Source organism: Genypterus blacodes, unplaced genomic scaffold, assembly GCF_046128005.1.
Source record: "Genypterus blacodes isolate CSIRO-AG114 ecotype Tasmania unplaced genomic scaffold, CSIRO-AGI_Gbla_v1 ptg000030l_1, whole genome shotgun sequence".
In the NCBI taxonomy this organism is placed as follows: Eukaryota; Metazoa; Chordata; class Actinopteri; order Ophidiiformes; family Ophidiidae; genus Genypterus; species Genypterus blacodes.
The window spans coordinates 5,776,190-5,795,348 of NW_027466843.1; the positions used below are offsets into that span (position 1 = coordinate 5,776,190).

A 19,159-nucleotide genomic window follows, 5' to 3' on the forward strand; every position below is an offset into this window, starting at 1 on the left:
AGTCCCAGGAGCTGTTAGTCCCAGCGCTGTGACTTATGCGGCACTTCACTTTGTCACTCCTATTATATTTTTGCGAAAAGCCAAGTTATTACAACAAACATGCATAATGAGAGGGCTGCAAAAACACACAGGGGAAGGCAGGCCTGTTCATTATGTTTCCTTAAAGCATGCAGACACAGTCACAGGCTCTCCCTCTATAACATGCCACAGATAATGTACAGAGAGCCGAACACAAAGCCCCCTTCACTCGCCGTCTTAACACAGTGATTGGATAACACTGTTGATAGGTCATCCATAAAATTGAACTGCGAGTGTCTGGGCAGTTTATTTCAAATGAAACAAATTAAAGTCATTTCAAGACGCTGCGCTCAGTGAAGAAACCCAGAAAGTGCTCTAATCCCTGCAGACGTAGACGAGCCGCAGAGTGTATTGGCACAACACCGCCTCGGCTGGATTTGCCACTATGTTAAGCTCCCAAGGCCCGCTTCTTGTTGTTATCAGTAAAGTAGGGGAAGGGATTTTGGGGATAAGTGAATTCTAGGTAGCCGGGTAGGAGGGGCATTCACCCTGTGCTTACCAGCTCCCCTAACGTCCCAATTGGCTCATGTTTTTACCCCTCCAATGCAGCTTTTTGTGTGTGTTCAGAAGCCTTCTCCCTCTCTCTTTCTCTGACATTTTCGCTCTCTTTTTGTCAAACCATTTACAGATTCAGTTGGCATACCAACTAAATCCCATACACTGTCTACCCAATCTCCCTTGATCCCTAATTTTAGAAAAGGAATTTCATTCCAAATTGTGGAGTTTCATAAGACTTTTTGCTGCCTACAGCTATTTGGGAAAGCAGCTTTTCTTGGTGCAGTGCATTTCAAATATGCAGACAATGAGAAGAAATGTTTTGACTGCACTTAGGAAAACAGCCCTTACCTACTATTTATCAGTTTCCACCTTTCATTTCACCTTTACTTTTCGTTACATAAGCAGCATACATTTTGGGTGTAATAATAAAAACAAGTGAATAATTGATGCTTGAACAGTTGGGGGAAGCAAAGATATGAGCAGCAAAGATATGCTAATGCCTGCCCTCGAGTCCAGAGGTGTAGGATGGGATTCAGGCCCGCTGATGAATTTCCGTCTGCTAGTTCTGCCTGGTGGCACAACGCAGTCACCTGTGTCACTATTGATTAGGCAGCAATTATAGTGCAACATTTCCTACATTATATATTTGGCTATTTCTTAATGTGAACATGTCTGTGTGCCTTAGTGCATAGAGCACTGCAATGTGTTTCAGGTGGAATGAGCTAGTAGATCATCCTTAAATCCTCTTGACTGAAGTTGCTTTTTTTGCATGGAAATATTTTTTCCATGATTCTGTAGTTTTCAGTGTGTGTGTAGTTTAAAGCTACAAAATATCACAACATTTGTTATATGAGATAAACTGAAAAAAAACTGGCTTGGCTGAAGCTACTAAACAGTCCTGACATATTTTGACCATATAAAGTTGTTTTGACTAATGAGTTGGCAAGTATTTTCGTCCTTACACATTTGAAAACGCAGAGAAATATTACCAACCCACTGTAACCACCCTGAAGACCCCAGCATAACCCAGTGTTTCTCTCCAATATAAACTTTTAGCTGTTTTGGTCTCCATCAACTTATTTGACCCGATATGAAAATAAATATTTCAAACTGTTAGTTGTTTATGATAAACAATTCAGATACATTGTATATAGATATATTTTGCTAGTTAATATAGCTTTCTTTGGTCTGTACATTTTTGGAGAAGTTTGTTGACCAATTTTAGACCAGAATCAGTCATTAGGTACAGCCGACTTCCCTAATATGCTGTGAAAATGCTAGTGTGTATGGAGATCGTTATCACACCTTAACAGAGTTTTCAAAAGTATCCACACTAATATTGATGTAGCCTCAATCTGTCATTTTGGAGAGTAAGCTGTTTTTGGGGTGGGCATTGGCACAATGGGAATGAGCCCCTGCTCTGATTGGTTGCTGGTTTTCTTAGCTTGGTTAGCCGGGGGGTTGTTTCGGATAATGACAACATATTTCACACCAATACAAAAAAATCTCTTTGGAGCTGTATTTTTCACAAAGGAGGATCCTACAGTATACAGAAGGTTTTCTCCTTTGACATTGAGTTGTTACAGACTAGGATGACAGATGTACGGGAGAGGAGAGAGAGGTTTTGTGTTCATTGAGCACCATTTTCATTCTCTTTAATGAGATTAGATTTCACCCCCGTTGGCATAAGCAACAGCACAGATTTTAACAAGGCTTGAGGGGTCTGATTTGGCTTTTTTGTTCATATCATCAGTAGCTCTGGACACAGCTGTTAGCCTCTGATGAGAATCTTGTGATGGCACAACAAATGCCTCCGTGTTTCTCCATTCCTGTCTTTCAATTTGCCTTTCATTCTAGTTATGTCAAGCCACCTTTCTGGTTGATGTCAACCTAAGAGTTCCAGGAAGATGAGTTGTCTGTGTTTTAGTTTTCATTTTCCACCCGAAGCATCTACCCTGGCCAGGGTGATGCACTTTTTCACCCCCACACACTGGCTTTGCTGTGAGTAAGAAAGAGGGAAAAGGAGGACAAGGGCGATTATTTCATTAAGAGAATGGTAATTCTTGGAGGACAGTCAATAATAGATGAGGTTAAAAACAATGGTGTCTTTTTTTTTACTGTACTCATTCTCTCTTTCTGTCTCTTGAGTCAATAGAATCGACCTAATGGAAACCAGGTTACTCTTCCTCCCATCTCACCTTCCTGACAGAATGTTGAACAAATGCATTATTCATCCTCTGGTCTAAGAAGCAAAGTAATTATACATTTATCTCCCAAATAATACTGGGTTCTTACCGCGCCTGTGACCTTGCCACAAGATTTATGACATTTTGGACCTTTCCCCAAAGGCCGCTGAGTGAGCAAATGTATTCTCCTGGTGGAGAATGACGATAGATTTGTTCTCTGGGTGTAAGATGTTAAGAGTTTGGAAAAGGGTCAGTCTTAAAATGTGGAGTTTAGAATTTACTTTGAAGTGTTTCAGAACAGCAAAGCATAGTCAGACTCTAAACTTGTTTGAGTTTTGTAAGGAGGATTAAGAAACAGAGTGAAAGGAAAAAATTGGACAAATGGTGCTGTAGTTCTTCTCATTATACTCTTCTCTTTGTGCCCCCTCTTTAGCTAATCCTTTGCCTATTTGCCCCTTTCCTAATTTCCATCATTCTGTCCTCCCCCAACCTTATCACAGTCTACCTAAATTGTTCTCCCCTGGCACTTCCTTCATTTTGAACCGTCTTCCACATTTATTCTCCTCAAATGCACTCCCTACCAACCACATCTTCCTCTTCACAGACGTGAGCCTTGATTCAACTCATATTTCCTTGTTCCCTGCCCCACAGGCCATCATGGCTCAGCTTCCCCAAGAGGAGAAGGCCAAGATTGCTGAGCAGGTCGAGAGCTTCAGACAGGAGAAGTGCAAGCTGGACGCGGAGGTGGCCAAGTGGGATGACAATGGCAATGACATCATTGTGCTGGCCAAGCAGATGTGCATGATCATGATGGAGATGACAGATTTCACAAGGTAAAAGTGACTGAGAAACAGCTTTGGCCCTGTTTCAATCCCTTGTTTCGATCAGAGCACGTTGTTGCTGCCATTCAAGGATAAACCTTAATAGACACTTACTCGTTGCCAGAAGACATTTCTCCTCTCGACCTCCCATCCCATCTGTGCTCACCATATTTGGTATAGCCTTATAATCGTGCGCTATTACCTGTCTAGAATATTGAGTTGTGATCCAGTCAACAATTCTAAGGCCTGGAATAAAACCAATTGGTAAGCAGAACAACTGATATGAGTGATTCTGGGGGAGATGCTGTTATTCACCATGATTACTTGGCAGTGACCTAAATGACACAGATTGGCATCATCAGAGTCAGTAGAAAATTCAGCTCAGCAGTGACAAAACAAAAAGGAGATATCGCCCACAGGCACATGCACACTCATCTTAGTCACATTAACTTTCCCCTTGCTATGACACGAAGAGAAACAAAATAGCCATTTTTGCTTCACCCAGTTTGTGGGGAAACTGGAATCATACTTCAGATTGATTCTAATGATTCATGTTCACACTGCCAGGCCCATTAAATGCTCTACAATAGAAATGTGTATAAAAAAAGCAATTAACTGTGAAATGCTTTGTTTTTCCCCACATCTCCATCGACGACACTTCCTGAATTTTCTCAGAGGGAAAGGCCCCCTGAAGAACTCCTCAGACGTCATCAATGCTGCAAAGAAAATTGCAGAGGCTGGTTCCAGGATGGACAAGTTGGCCCGTGCTGTTGCCGATCAGGTAACTTTGCAATGGTGTTAGTTTCTGTCACAGTTTTTCCTTTTTTAAGTTTAAAGCCTTTTATAGCTTTAAATTTCCAGCTAAAAAAACATTTATGGCTTTGGTCCTTGACTGTGCCGTTGTAGCTAGAGGATATTTTGAGTTGCAGTAAGTGGGCATGGACATAGGAAATTTTTAATTTGGACACCGATAGGCTCGGCTGGATCTGAAGGCTGTATCGCTGCATGGCTGTTTCTCCCTGTGGGGCCAACACTGACAGAGTAAGACAGCAGAACTAAGTCGTGTCTCTAATATAATTATCTCCCGACCAAGGTGTTGCATTCATTATCAGATGAGTACCTCTCTAAAACACGCTGACAGACCATTTTCAATATCTAATCTATCTGTTTTGTGCCGAGGGAAGATGAGAAGGAAACAAATAAATACGTATGCGTGTGTGTACAGCAAATGAAGTGGGAGGTATTTAAAAATGCCAGCAGCTCTCCAGGTAATGTATAAAAAATCTTTATTTCATCTGTCTCTAATAAGCAGTGAGAGTAAACTTAGGCACAGGACTTTCTGGTTTATTAAGGCTGCCTGTTGTCATTGTAATTGCAACTGCTGTTAGCCACTAAAGCCTTGGAATAATTATTGCTGGTTTCAGAATCACAGTTTGTGGTCGGCTTGCTTCCAGTGCTTCTTTGAAAAATAAATCTTAGATGTCGCATGGAAATGTACAAACACCACAATATTTTTTTTCTGCCTGAAACTCCAGAAACTAGTTAAATATGAAAACATAAAATTTTGCATCATGAACCTATCAAACTTGATCACAAATAATTTTGTGGATGATGTTGGAATATAACAAATAATGTCAATACACATATAACTAATCCAGTACCTGAAGTCAAGTAACCAAATGGCTATGCCCGGGAAAGTCTGGAGATAATACACACAAGCATCTACAGCGTCTCTCTCTCTCTCTCTCCAGGAGGGCTGGATAACACATATCTGCCATTAGGTGAAGGACTCACTCTAATACACTTTATCAAAGCCTCAAACATCTGTGGCCAGGAAGAAGGAAGAGAGGGGGTTTGCATAGACGGGCAGTCAGGGGGAGCTTCTTCAGATCAAAGAGCTAATTACACTATACTATTGTTCTTTAATTTACACAAAGAGAATTCTACTTTCCCCCACAGACATCTGTTCATCCCTCAGATTTGAATCTTAGCGCTGCCCCTCTTGAAGCCGGCTGACCAATAGATAACAGTTGAACTACATTGTCATCAGTGAATTAGAATACTATGTAAATGCCCTGTATATGCGGGATAAATAGGGCAGCACGGAGATATTTGATTGTCCTTCTTTGGTGCATGCCAGAGGTGGAACCAGCGCTGTCCAAGGTCTTATTCCAGTAAAGCTCTTCTGAAGATTCCGGTTCATCTTTGCCTCATCTTTCCCTCTTGATTCACCACAAACGAACACGCAGAAGAATATCAGAACGATTCTTCAATATTTGGTGACACCCGACGTTTTGGTGACAAATTTGGACGAGGCCCAGAGAAAAGGCGCCTCTGACAACAGAGGCAAACGCTTCACTTCCATACGGCGCCGTATATCAAAGGGTGAGCAGAACCTGTTAAATCGAATCTGTAATAGGTTATTGGACACTCTAAAGTTTATCTATGGAAGTGGGCAATTGTCTTTTGTATGTCACGTAAATTTAGAGTAATTCAAAGAGGAGACGGACTGGAGTCTCGGTATAGCTGACTGTGATAACATTTTGGAATTCTCATATTCGGTCCAGACTGTAGGAGGTACGGGCCTCCTCGACCCGACGTGGTCACAGGCTAAAGTCTTGTTTTTAAATTAAACTCAAAGTTGCTAAAGTCTACTTGGTTTGGGATTAAGATCCCTTCATAAATTTCTAAAAGGAGCCAATTCAGCTAAAGTCAGGTTTGGTGGGTTAATGTCCCTTATTGAAACGGAACTAAAATAAGCTAAAGTCAATTTTTTAGTTATGGTTACATCCATTATTCGGTTATGGTTAAAGTCAGTCAATTTGTGTTAAAAAATAACCCGCTAAGTATTAATTAAGAGTGTACAAGCACTGTTTGGCTAAAGTCCATTGGCTAAAGTCCAGTTATAGTTAACTTGTTAAGATTAAATAAATAAAACCTTGGAGGTGCACTGTTGCAGAAGTGTGGCAGATTACTGACACAACATAAAGAATAAACAGACTTTTGAGTAATTAACAATCGTTCCAAGTGATTCTGTGTCAAGTCCTGTCTAGGATATAGTCGTTTAGTCAAGGGGATGAGTATTCATATACGGAGAAATACTCTTGTCTGAGGTATCGTTTATTGAGGTCCGGACGAAGCCGGGGGCTTCTGGGTTTTGGGTTTGGAATTGCCGTGTGTGGATGAAAACTCGATTAAGGAGTAGTATTCTTGTCTGAGACGTTTTTTTCTGAAGATATACGGCATAAAAATATTTAAAACTGTCTGTATTGTATTGGTGGATTAAGGGTAATCTGCTTCCAACTTCTGGTAAATTTACGTAGTGGCCATACGTTCATTTATCGAAACTGTATGCGTGTGTATGTGTGAGAGGGAGGAATAGAGAGAAACGGACGTTTTGGGTGTATGATCCGTTTTCGACTGAGAGAGATCTTCGTGTCTATGTGTGTGTGGGGATTTGCAGTCACGTATCTTTGACAAACAGCTGGCTGAGACAGCACTTGTGTTTGTTTTGCCTTGCCACGTATGACTGAGAGGTGGCTGCATCTGACTGAGATTCTGCGTGTGTATGTCTGAGTGTGATTGAGCTGTGTGAGAGAGTTGTCCGTGTGTTCTGGTCCAGCTGTGTACGTGTGTGAGATTGAGTGAGCCGGCATGTAAATGTGTTGTTCTGTGTGATTAACTGTTGTTTTGTGTCTGTATGTCTGAAGCTGTGTTATTAACCTGGTTATTACGTGTCTGAATATGTGAGTTGTGGGTGTTACTGTCTTATAACACGTGTCTCTAGATATCTGAGCTGTGTTATTAACCTGGTTATTACGTCTCTGTGTATCTGATCGTGTGTGTGTGTAAGAATGCAAACAGGAAGAAAGAACTGTTCGTCTGAGAGGGAACTGTCTGTGAGTGTCTGAATATATTCAGGATATATTTTATATAGAAGTTCAGAGACTTTCCGGGTGTCTTTTTAGCCCCGGCACATCATGCAGTAATATACTCCGATACACTGTCAAAGTCCCGGGGGACTAATTGTTGGTAAATCCCGAAAAACAACAATTACATTGGATTTCTGTTTTTTTTTTTTTTTTTTTGTTTCTGTTTTTCGTTTTCATTTAGGAAATCATTGAATAGTGCCATAGTATCCTCAACAATATATAAACAGCGCCCCAGACCCCAGAAGTGACGCAACGACACCTCAGGCCTACAGCAGTACTGCAGCTACGAGAGTTCGCTGAATTTCAGAAAGCGACTTAACAGCGCTACCTTCAGTTCCTTTAGTAGTACTGCAGCTACATCTTCTCCTGGTATTTATAATCGCACCCGCTGTCGTTAAAGAAAGAAAAGAAAGTCCCTCTTAAATAATTAATTAGTTACATAGAGTAAATAAACAATTCAAATTGATTAATTAATTGATTAATAGAAACAATTCTTTTAATTTTGTATTTAGTTCTGTTGTTTGTTTGTTTTGGTTTTTTGGTTTTTAATTTTTTTTTTAATTTTTGATGAAATTAAATATTTTTTTTTTTTTTTTTTAATTTTTAGATTACTTATTTTATATTTTCTCTTTCTTGAAAGATTAGAACGTAACATAATCATAGAGCTTGCTAAGACTTGAACAGCCATGGCCGAAGTCCTTACCTGCAACAACTATACTGAGGCAATTTTGAGTCGTATCATGTCAGGTACGGATTGTGACAAAAGAGACAAAACCCGACAACATCTGGAACGCCTCTTGTCTGACTGGGAAGACAGGGGCCTCTGGCCCAAACCTGATGCGCCTCCTCCTTCCATTGAGTGCGTCCAAGCAACTTTTGACCGAATGAACGAAGCAGCTACAGAAGCTATCCAGAAATGGGAAGCAGGTGGAAAGAAATCATGGGGGACAGCCAAACAAGACAAAGACCATGCGCAGAAGATTCGAGCCCGCGCCATGACTCTGCTGTCGGCCGCCAATCAAGTGGAGCAGCACAACCGGGACAAGCTTGAAGGGGTCGAGTCTCTCAACTCAGACGATTTTGTGGCTATAGAAGACCTTCTGGCCATCATTAGACGCCTGTTAGGGCGAGAAACAGCCAATGACATCGACCAAAGGCTCCGCTTCATGCTGGTGGGAGACTCTGAGCTCTTGAACAGCGGAAGTACTGCTTATTGTACTGAACTGAGACGACGCTTCCTTTCGGTTCTGACAGTCTCCAACCTGCAGCGATTTGATTGGACCAAGGGAAAATCCTTCCATGTGTTCCTCAACAGTTGTGCTGAGAAGTGGGCCGATGCCACTGGAACAATGCCCCACACTGAATTGCCAAACAGTGCCACGGTCCAAATGTTCCGCACAGCGGTGATACGCTCCCTTCCCCAGCAGGTCCAGGCTACATTGGAAGATGTTGTAGGACTAGACCAAGAAACCCACGACAAATGGCGAGCCGTGTTGGCACATTACACTGAAAGGCACCTTCAGTCAGAACATTCAGACGTCTTAGAGATCAACACATTCCTGAAAACGTTGTGGAAAATGCTGATTGCCCTGATCAATACTGACAAGGAAATCAAGTCAGTCCCCCCTGTTCAAATATGCCCAGTGGTCCCCGAACACCCTTCCCCAGCCGTCCCCACTCAGCTAGCCCACCCTCCACCTGTAGCACCCCCAGCTTGGGCTCCTCCTCAGTCAGCCTCATATGAAATGCATCCGTATCCATATGCTCCACAACCCCAGATGTATTTCACCCGGTACCAGAATGGTCCAGGCAACCAAAGAGGACGTGGACGTGGACGTTTTGGAAGAGCCAGGGAAGGAAGAGGAGCAGCGCTTGCTCAGCAGCCCCGCACCCAAGGCTGTTTTCATTGTAAGGATCCTGGTCACTGGGTCCGTGAGTGCCCCCACATGGAACGTGCATGGCAGCAGTCCCAACTCCAAGCAGCAGGGGGACCTCGAGATGTACGGGGCAGGAAACAGTTAGGCGCCCACTGCAGCATCCCCCATACGCCCCACAGATGCCCATGTATGCCCGGCCCACAGGTGACCCTTACAACCCAGGTCACTGTTGACAAGGCCCGAAGACAGCGCATCCAACCCTCTCCCCAATCACCGCGACCCACGCCCTCAAGCTGAATATTCACCCATCCTTTATCAGGTCAAATGGATCTTCAAACACTCATCACCATCGAGCACGCCATGGCGCATGCGGCTGCATTGCCAGTACTGGACTACATCAACACCTTCCATTGGAGTTTCTGAAAGACACGGCATTGTGGACGCCGTGTTGTATCAGAAACAAAAGGGGGAAATGAGAAGAAGGTGTTAATGTGTTTGTGTGTGCAGAACAGAGTTGAATTGTATGTGATATGACAAATGAAGTGCCTTAATCTCAATCACAGGGGCAAGGGATCAGGATTGGTTCTCATCTGACATCGGGTGGCTGTGTAGAGACCTCATAACTTCCTGTGCTCTCATTCAGCTGCTGGTAATGCTTCTTCCCATGTTCCCTGTATCTGATTACAGATCTTTTCAAGAGAAGCTCACCCTTTTTCACCTCACCAAGGGGTCATTAGGCCCACAGGTGTATATTGATGAGATTGGGGTGCTTTGGAGTGTTCCAGACAAGAACAGAGCTAGGAACTAAGTGGAAGCGGTGTTTGAATCATTGTTTTTCTGGTGGGCCACAATTGATAAAAAATGGTGATTGGATGAACTACTTCTATTATGACCAACAGAGATTTGTCAATTACACACGGGATGCTGTAAAAGGGATGACTGAACAAATGGCCCGCACCACATTGATCACCTATCAAAATAGGATCGTTTTCGACATGATCTTAGCTGAAAAGGGGGTGTGTGTGCCACGTTTGGATCTGCATGTTGTACTTTCATCCCCAATAACACTTTCCCAGACGGTCCTGTCACCAAAGCCCTGGCAAGTGTGACGTCCCTGAGTCACGAGCTGAAAACTCAGGGATAGATGACTTCTTCTCTGACACCCTCGAGAAGCTATTCGGATCTTGACGACGACCCTGATGTTCTTCCCCTGACCACAGTGGTTGTGAAATAAGGACTTCCTTTCTTTCTCTTCTCAGACTACCTCAGGATTACAAATGTTTATATTTGAAAGCACACATAAGCTTGCGCTTTTGTGCAAGCTAATAGAATAGATTTAGTACGAGGTGTTTAAATTACTGTGGGACGGGATTTATTGAATTGTATTTTCATGAGTTGTTTTCCAGGGTCTTAGAAGGTTTCAAGTTCCAGACCCTAACCGCGGGCCTGTACAATGAGTGGACGCCTACGCAGCGTCCCAAGAATGACCCTGGAACCAGAAGGCTAATGTTTACAAAATTATAGATGTAATGAAATGCTCCGAACCGCTGGGGGTCCGATGGGTTGACCAGCCCCCTACCGGGTTGCGGTAGTTGATTTTTGTATTAATGAATGAATGATTGCAAAGTATTTTTCCATGAAGGAAGCAACTACTGTTAATTAAGGTGTCAAATGCATTGTATCTTTTAGATAGGTCATATGTACTGTTTGTATACATAGCACATGCACCGAATTTGTTTGTATGAGTCATGTACATTGCATTTTTATACCTTTTGAATTCTACTGGATGACAATGTGAATTCTGTTCATGTGATGAGCTGTCGGTTTAAACTGAGTGGATTGGTGAGTGCGGCAGGAGGCTTAGATTGTTTATCTCAAGTTTGATTCATTCTATAAATAGAATGAAAAGGGGGATTGTTGGAATATAACAAATAATGTCAATACACATATAACTAATCCAGTACCTGAAGTCAAGTAACCAAATGGCTATGCCCGGGAAAGTCTGGAGATAATACACACAAGCATCTACAGCGTCTCTCTCTCTCTCTCTCCAGGAGGGCTGGATAACACATATCTGCCATTAGGTGAAGGACTCACTCTAATACACTTTATCAAAGCCTCAAACATCTGTGGCCAGGAAGAAGGAAGAGAGGGGGTTTGCATAGACGGGCAGTCAGGGGGAGCTTCTTCAGATCAAAGAGCTAATTACACTATACTATTGTTCTTTAATTTACACAAAGAGAATTCTACTTTCCCCCACAGACATCTGTTCATCCCTCAGATTTGAATCTTAGCGCTGCCCCTCTTGAAGCCGGCTGACCAATAGATAACAGTTGAACTACATTGTCATCAGTGAATTAGAATACTATGTAAATGCCCTGTATATGCGGGATAAATAGGGCAGCACGGAGATATTTGATTGTCCTTCTTTGGTGCATGCCAGAGGTGGAACCAGCGCTGTCCAAGGTCTTATTCCAGTAAAGCTCTTCTGAAGATTCCGGTTCATCTTTGCCTCATCTTTCCCTCTTGATTCACCACAAACGAACACGCAGAAGAATATCAGAACGATTCTTCAATAATGACAATGTCAAAGAAAACTCCTTGTGATTAAAAACATGCAACATTGATTATAAAAACTGTCAATGCTGTATTTCATACTTCAATTTCATACGTCAATTCCATTTTTCATTCATGCAGGAGATGATTGGTGATTCTCTCCCATATAATGTTATTAAAAGCAACAGGGGGAGGTTAGATTAAAGTACAATTAAATGACATTCCTGCAATATTGCCAGAGGGTGTAATAAAGCATGAACTAATGCATTTGTGTTGCATGATGCATCTGCAAGCCTCCTTCCAACAAATGTTACACGTGTCCATTTGCAGTGGCTGCAAAGCTCCCTTACACTTCAGAAAAGGGCAGAACACAGTGTAGTCCTTGAGAGATGGAGTTCTTTTCATACCACATCACAGTGATAGGGGGCCATTATGAAAGAAGATTTGCATCATTGGAGAGAGGAGTTGGTCATGGTTGACTATATGGTGATACAAAGAAAATAAGATGAAATGTTAGATGGTGAAAGATGGATGATTTTCTTTCTATTAGTTGACAAAATGCCTCCAATGCATTCAACTACGAGGACACAGCAACTATGTGATATTTGTAGCAGTTAGGATCACAGTGAGGGAGTAGAAATAACAAAGAATACAAAAGGCAACATTTCCCTATTGGGGACCTGAACAAACAACACTGACAGAGGCTTGCAATCGTCTAATTGCTGTGAAAGCTCTTCTTCATATGAAGTGTGCCAGGGCTTTCAGAGTGTGCTTAGCCTTTAGCTGACCCCAAAGCTTGTCACACCGTTGTGCTTTGAAGGATATTTTGCACTACCGAGCACAGAAGCTGGCTGTGAAGACTCGGGGATACGTCTGTTCAACAGCAATCACCATGAATCCAACAGATACAGATGAAGGGCTGTAATAGGATTGTGTTTAAATAAACATGTTGGCATGTCTACATGTGTGAGAATATTTGTGGTGATGAGGTCCTCAGCTGTAGTAAGGATGAAGTAGGCGTGAACTTGTGAGAGAGGGTTTAGGTGGGAGTTAATCTGTCACATGCCAAATCAGTGGCATAGTCAGCGCCTAAATCAACAGTTGCTGTAATCGAAAAAGCAGGTGGCGTGCCATTTAAAATGTTCACTCGAACGCTTCCTTAGACCACTGTGTGCTGAACTTCAACAGCCTTCTGTTGTATTGCAGAGACATCAGAGCTTTGTTCAGCCAAATAAAGGGGACTGAAGGACTTTTAAACAGATCTGTTATGTATATATTACCACAACCAGGGCTGTTGTTTTCCCCTGGCGTCTGCTGGCTTCATTTAAAGCAGGATCACTTGAAAAGTCCTCCGTCGCTCTCGTTGAAACTTGGTGTAAAGGTGCGGCGAGGCCCTGGCAAATATATGTTGAGGAGTATCCAGGGGCAGCTCAAGGAATTTTAAAACATATTCTGGGATATTTTTATCAGATTCTTCCAAAGTAATGCACCAGTCTGACATATCTCCTGAGAGACCATCAATAGGCTTAGTTTACCACACCAGACTAGATATTATGCTTGGATGTGTCTATAATATGGGAGAGAAAAAAAAAAGTATATTACAGCAATTTCTTTCTCCTTAGGCAGGGATATTATTAGAAGAAGACTCATTTTGTTCTGAGAGGGTTTGTGCGAGCAAGCAAAAGTTTGCTTTCAGGAAAATTATACAACCAATAACAAGTATTTTGCATTTTCACATTAGGGAGGGTAACAAAAAGCACTGTGAGTTGGCAGCAAGAATAGAGGCTGCTTCAGCGCAGTGAGACGGGTCCCTTAAGTAGCAAACCTTGTTGCTGTGATTCCACGTCAGCGCTATTGATGAACATGTATGAGGCAGAGGGCCATTCTGCGTGGATGGGTGGGAGGACAGTAAGCTTTTTATTCTTGTTTAAGTACAGCATTCGACATCGACAAATCCCTGGAGGCACCTCACCCCATTTCACTCCAGCGGTGCCTTTTTTCTACTCTATTTCACCCACTCCATTTTCTACTCTGCTCCATTTTTTAAGCAAGTCTCCCGCAGAAACCCTGAATGGTGGCGAGCAGCCTCACAACATTAGGTCCACCTATTGAGAGACGCAGTGATTAGCGAGTGTTACAGCGCTTCAGAGGAGCGATTGCACGTCACACCACTCTTTGTGATACATATATTCTTTTATTGATGGATATTCTCATTCTGTTTCTTAACATGTACAGGATATATGAACACCACTACATGTTAATACAGAATGTATATAGAATACGTGTTGGGTAGATGACCACACATTATTCTCATTATTTCTGTTATTTTCTATTGTACTTGTGTTAACTGTCAGGTTGAGCACTGGTTGGTGTTACACTGAACACATACATGTTTGATTCCAGTTTTCAGTATAATTGTGGCAAGAAAGCATCCTGTCACAGCAGGATAATACAACAGGAGCAAAATTGCAGTCTCTTCTGTTGGCAGCAGTAAAACTGAGTCCGACGTGTAATTAAAAAGCTTCCCGGTAAAAACAAAAAGTTCTGTTTAACAGGAGCTGGCTAGAGTGGAGTCAATATCACAGCTATTAAAAAAATCTGGAAATGCTGTTGCCGTGTCAAAAGCTTGTATCTGCACATTTTCAGCTTTTCATGATGTGATAAAAGCAGCTTTGTCTCGTTTTGTTGTTTTCAGTTCGACCGCTGTACTTTCTTCTGTTTTATATTATCTGGTAAGGATTTTCAAAAGCTCAAGTGTCAACAAATGTTCTTGGTTACATTGATTGTGTCTTACTTAATGTTTATTTTAATAGGCTTGTGTATTATTGTATGTCATCAGTTTCCTTTTCTTTAGTTGCTAAAACGGAACTGCGTACACAGACCAAGTGCTTATTATTTTAAAGTGGCAAAGTCACCTAAATAAATCAAAAACTCCCATATTATTCAATTCATGGTATCACAATGGTTCATCATCTCATATTTATTATTTTCACTATACTATATATGGTAATATGAGGACGTGCATATAAACACAGGTGCTGGAAGATTGAAAACTAATGAAGCCTGTGAACTAGACAATAATTTGTGTGTTCAATATGAACTCAAATATGCAGCGCCGAGCCTTGAAACTGGTTTATTAAACTACCTTTTGACACAGTGGGCAGCTTTCCATTAGATGCTTTTAAGTAGAGGTGATCTGTGGTGTAATTTGCATAAATACTTTCTATTACGTTATTATTATCATTATTATTATTATTATTATTATTATTAGGAGTAGTAGTAGTAGTATTATGACATTTGTGCCACTGAGCATGGCCAGTGTTTTAACAGTCTGAATACTGCTGAAAAAAGGCCGCCTTCTCTCTCTCTGTGTCTGCTCAGAAATGCATCATCGCCGTGCGGTGTGACTTGTGTTTCGAAAGATGCCCGTCATCTTAGCACTGGAGTTCACATTCTCCCCTGAATTATCCATCAGGGAGCTTACTTCACTCATTTTGAGTCCAATTATGCGGAAGAAAACAAAACTGAAAAGGAATTTCATTTGTTTCACTGGACTGGAGGGAAAAAGTGGAAGCTGCTGAGAGTAACGCAGAGGTCAAAGGTTCACAAAGGCCGAAGAAAGTCAGCCAGTAACACATACACCTTGTATAATGAATGCTTCACTGTATGTATGTGTGTGTGTGTGTGTGTGTGTGTGTGTGCGTGTGTGGAGAGAGAAAGCGTGGCCTTTTGCAAAGTAATGAACCATACTTTTTATTTACATCGACATGGAATCTGAGAAGGGAATGGACTATCATTCAACTATACAATAGGGAGCAGTGGTCACAACCGCATGTCTGCATCCATCTTGTAAAATGGAGTTAGCGGCGATGCAGCCATAATGCCTAAGGAGAAGCTTCCCTCCGTCTTGCTGACTGCTCTGTCAGCAAGCAGCTTTACCTCAGCTTGTGTGTTGGTGAGCAGGACCAGATCTGCTGAAATGTGCCTTTATATCTTACTGCGCTGTTAAACCGCATTTCAAAGGTAATGACAGCCGTTACAAATGTCTTCATGTCTTCATTTCAGAAACCTGGTCCCCTTAGTGTGTGTGTGTGTGTGTGTGTTGGTGACGTTCGTGATGTATTTACCATGCTTTGCTCAGATGCTGGCTTTACCGATCATGCAGGTCGTTCCCTCAGTTGCTCTTTGCAGCCACATTTGTAAGTTGAAGAGTAAAAAATCCCAGCAGACGACAGGGAAACTGTGTTTTGTTTGCTATTTCTGATCAATCAGTGAAGGGCACTTGTGACCAATCGTTATTATTTCTCTCTCCTCTCCACAGAAGGAGAGCAAATGTGCAGCCGTGGTGTAGAAGGTGTTATTCCTGGAGGGGGTATATTCATATCACAGCATGTTTAACTTGCCACCCTTGTCCACCCGAGCCCACAAGATGAGGAAATGAGCTGTGCGTTTCCCCACACCGAGCCGCTGAATGTCCTAGTTAGGACCGTTTAATATTAATGGCTAGCAGAGAGGTGTTGCTACAAAACGATGCTCGCAGTGTTTAAGCAGGCGAGGCTGTGTTCTTAACCCACTGGGAGCTTAGTGGGCCATGGCCGACTCCTGGATGTGTTCCAGGATGCTATAGCTGGGCCAAACTGCGCCAGAGCTGGAGACCCCAAGGGGCCTCTATCTCCTCCCCACCCCCCGCTGTTCCATTGGCTGCTCTGTGCGCTCAGTGGAGCGGCACAAAGACAGGCAGCACCGAGTTACAACTTGTTGTCCCCGAGTTTGTATTCTACCCGGTTTGTTACCCTGCAGAATGTTTGATCCAATCACAGCACGAAGGTCCCGGTCCTTTCTATATCGCATGGCTGCATTTACTGATGATAAATGCTTGTTATGTGTACATGTTTATTTCCCTGTTGCTTTTTCACTTTGCTCCATGCAGTGCCCTGATTCGGCGTGTAAGCAGGATTTGCTGGCCTACCTGCAGAGAATCGCCCTCTACTGTCATCAGCTCAATATCTGCAGCAAGGTGAAGGCTGAGGTCCAAAACTTGGGCGGCGAGCTCATCGTGTCTGGGGTGAGTTCAACTGTACGTCAGCATCCAAGGTCCTTACATGTGGCTGTAGAAATAAGCTAAAATTAAAACAGTGAAAATGTATGTACTGTATATATCAAAACATTTTCCTATGTGTCCTCTTGTGAGCCAATGAAGCAGCGACTCATCTATATTCCCCTGAATAATGGAATCCTGTTTCCTCCATCCACACGTTCTTGGTGATGGTGAAGGTTAGCAGACCAGATGAAGGGTTATGCAGATTAATGCTGATGGAATTACCTCCTAGTGAATGCTAATAATCTGATCAAAGTGGACAGACTCACCACAGGCGGCTCCTCGCCTCCGTTCTCCTGCCTCAAGAATCTTCGGCGCTCAAACTAAAGACAGCTGACATTTTCCACGTACAGTAATTCTATTTAAAAACTCGACCGAGGATGTAACTCAGATAAACCTGAAATAAATAAAGCTTAACTTCAGACTGTTACTGCTTTAAAAGAGAATGTGGATGTGTTTGACCTGTTCCATACTTGCATACATGCTTTGGTTTAAAAAACATAAAAATTACAACAATGGCTTTTCGACGATAGATGATTATGTAAAAGGTGTTCTATCGCTTTGTTTGAACGAGCCTGTGCACTGCAGCAGCAAACAGTGAGTGTGTTTCCTCCTCTTTTAAGGGAAAGAGGAGCGTTCATTCCATGGCAGTGATATTATTACCTAGTAAATGGCAATGCCCTCTGAAAATGATCGAGCATTAAACTCCCAGCTCCATTTGCTTGTCCGTTTTATGCGTTTCATTTGTCGAGTTGCCTGGAAAAGCACTTTGAGTTGCCGCAGTATAAATCGTGCCCTCCCCCCCACCATCACCCCCCCCCCCCATTAAAATTTGACTCAGGGTTTTATTTGATGTAGCGCTGATAATTCTTTGTAATTCCATAGTTTCTGCTGTATATGTTTAAAGTCGCTTATCAGACACACAAGTCCTGCTGAGATTTTAACCTTTTCATAATGGCCAGCTGGAGTCCACGCTCATTAAATCCGTGCAGTTGACTTGTCTCAGCGTGATGTAGAAGGGGCTCCACCGGCCACCGACCCTTAAATGTCATCCAAACAAAACAGATGGAGACAGAGGTACACCTGACCTCCGCCTCCGCTAATTATGATGTGCTAAAATAAGATGTCATTTAGAGAGACTTGCATCTTTATCCTGCTTAATTGCCAGTAGTGGCGTGGACCTCCCAGGAACTGCATGTAGCGCGGCCCATTATAATACGTCTTAATATCCTTGTTGATGAACACGTAAATGTCACCGGATATTTTTTTCCCCCCAAGTTGAACCTCATATCTTTCTCTGGCTCCTTCCCCTCCCGTCTTTTCCCCGCAGCTGGACAGCGCCACCTCCCTGATCCAGGCAGCCAAGAACCTCATGAACGCCGTGGTGCTGACCGTCAAGGCTTCTTACGTGGCCTCCACCAAGTACCAGAAGGTGTACGGCACAGCGGCCGTGAACTCGCCCGTGGTGTCATGGCGCATGAAGGCTCCTGAGAAGAAGCCGCTGGTGAAACGGGAGAAGCCGGAAGAATGCCAGACGCGTGTTAGACGGGGGTCGCAGAAGAAACACATCTCCCCCGTCCAGGCCCTGAGCGAATTCAAGGCCATGGACTCCTTCTAAGAAAATCAAAAAAAAAACAACAGCAACACAACACAAGTTGAAGACAACTCCCTTTTTACATTGTGTTAACCCACTTCTGTTTGCCCTGTGTGTGCTAGGTGACATCTCAGCAGGTCCACAGTATCCTGCTTAACTGCCACACTGCGGCGAAGACTGTGGGCCCCCCCCCCCCACCCAACCCCCAAATGGCCACGCACACAGCCGGCACACATCCAAAACTATTTATCGGTCTTATTGTAGCCAAAATGTGACACAAACACACTTTCCAAAACACAGCAGAAAAAATACATATCAGAGGAGGAAGAGTAGCATTTTAATGTAAAAAAAAAAAAATAATAATTGTGGCAGTCAATATTCTAGCTATATCTTTACTGTGCTACTGACTGGCTGGTTGTACACACATTTAACCGTCTGAATGGAAAACTTGAGTGGTTGAGTAGAGGAGATAATGGAGGGATCATGTCAGTGCTGCTGTGCTTCCTCTCCACTTTGTTT

General features: G+C 42.8%; 1 protein-coding gene across 3 annotated transcripts in view; it reads left to right on the forward strand.

The window, feature by feature from the left end:
• The window catches only part of ctnna2 (catenin (cadherin-associated protein), alpha 2), a 226,107-nt gene extending 207,443 nt beyond the window's left edge, over positions 1–18,664 (forward strand). For 2 of the 3 annotated variants that reach the window (XM_076145595.1, XM_076145596.1), the window contains 4 exons: positions 3,414–3,595; positions 4,259–4,364; positions 16,879–17,013; positions 18,377–18,664. In XM_076145595.1, the coding sequence (XP_076001710.1) occupies positions 3,414–3,595; positions 4,259–4,364; positions 16,879–17,013; positions 18,377–18,664 (711 nt within the window). The remainder of the gene's footprint in view (positions 1–3,413; positions 3,596–4,258; positions 4,365–16,878; positions 17,014–18,376) is intronic. The other variant, XM_076145597.1, reaches the window with a different exon arrangement.
• The last annotated feature ends 495 nt before the right edge of the window (positions 18,665–19,159 follow it).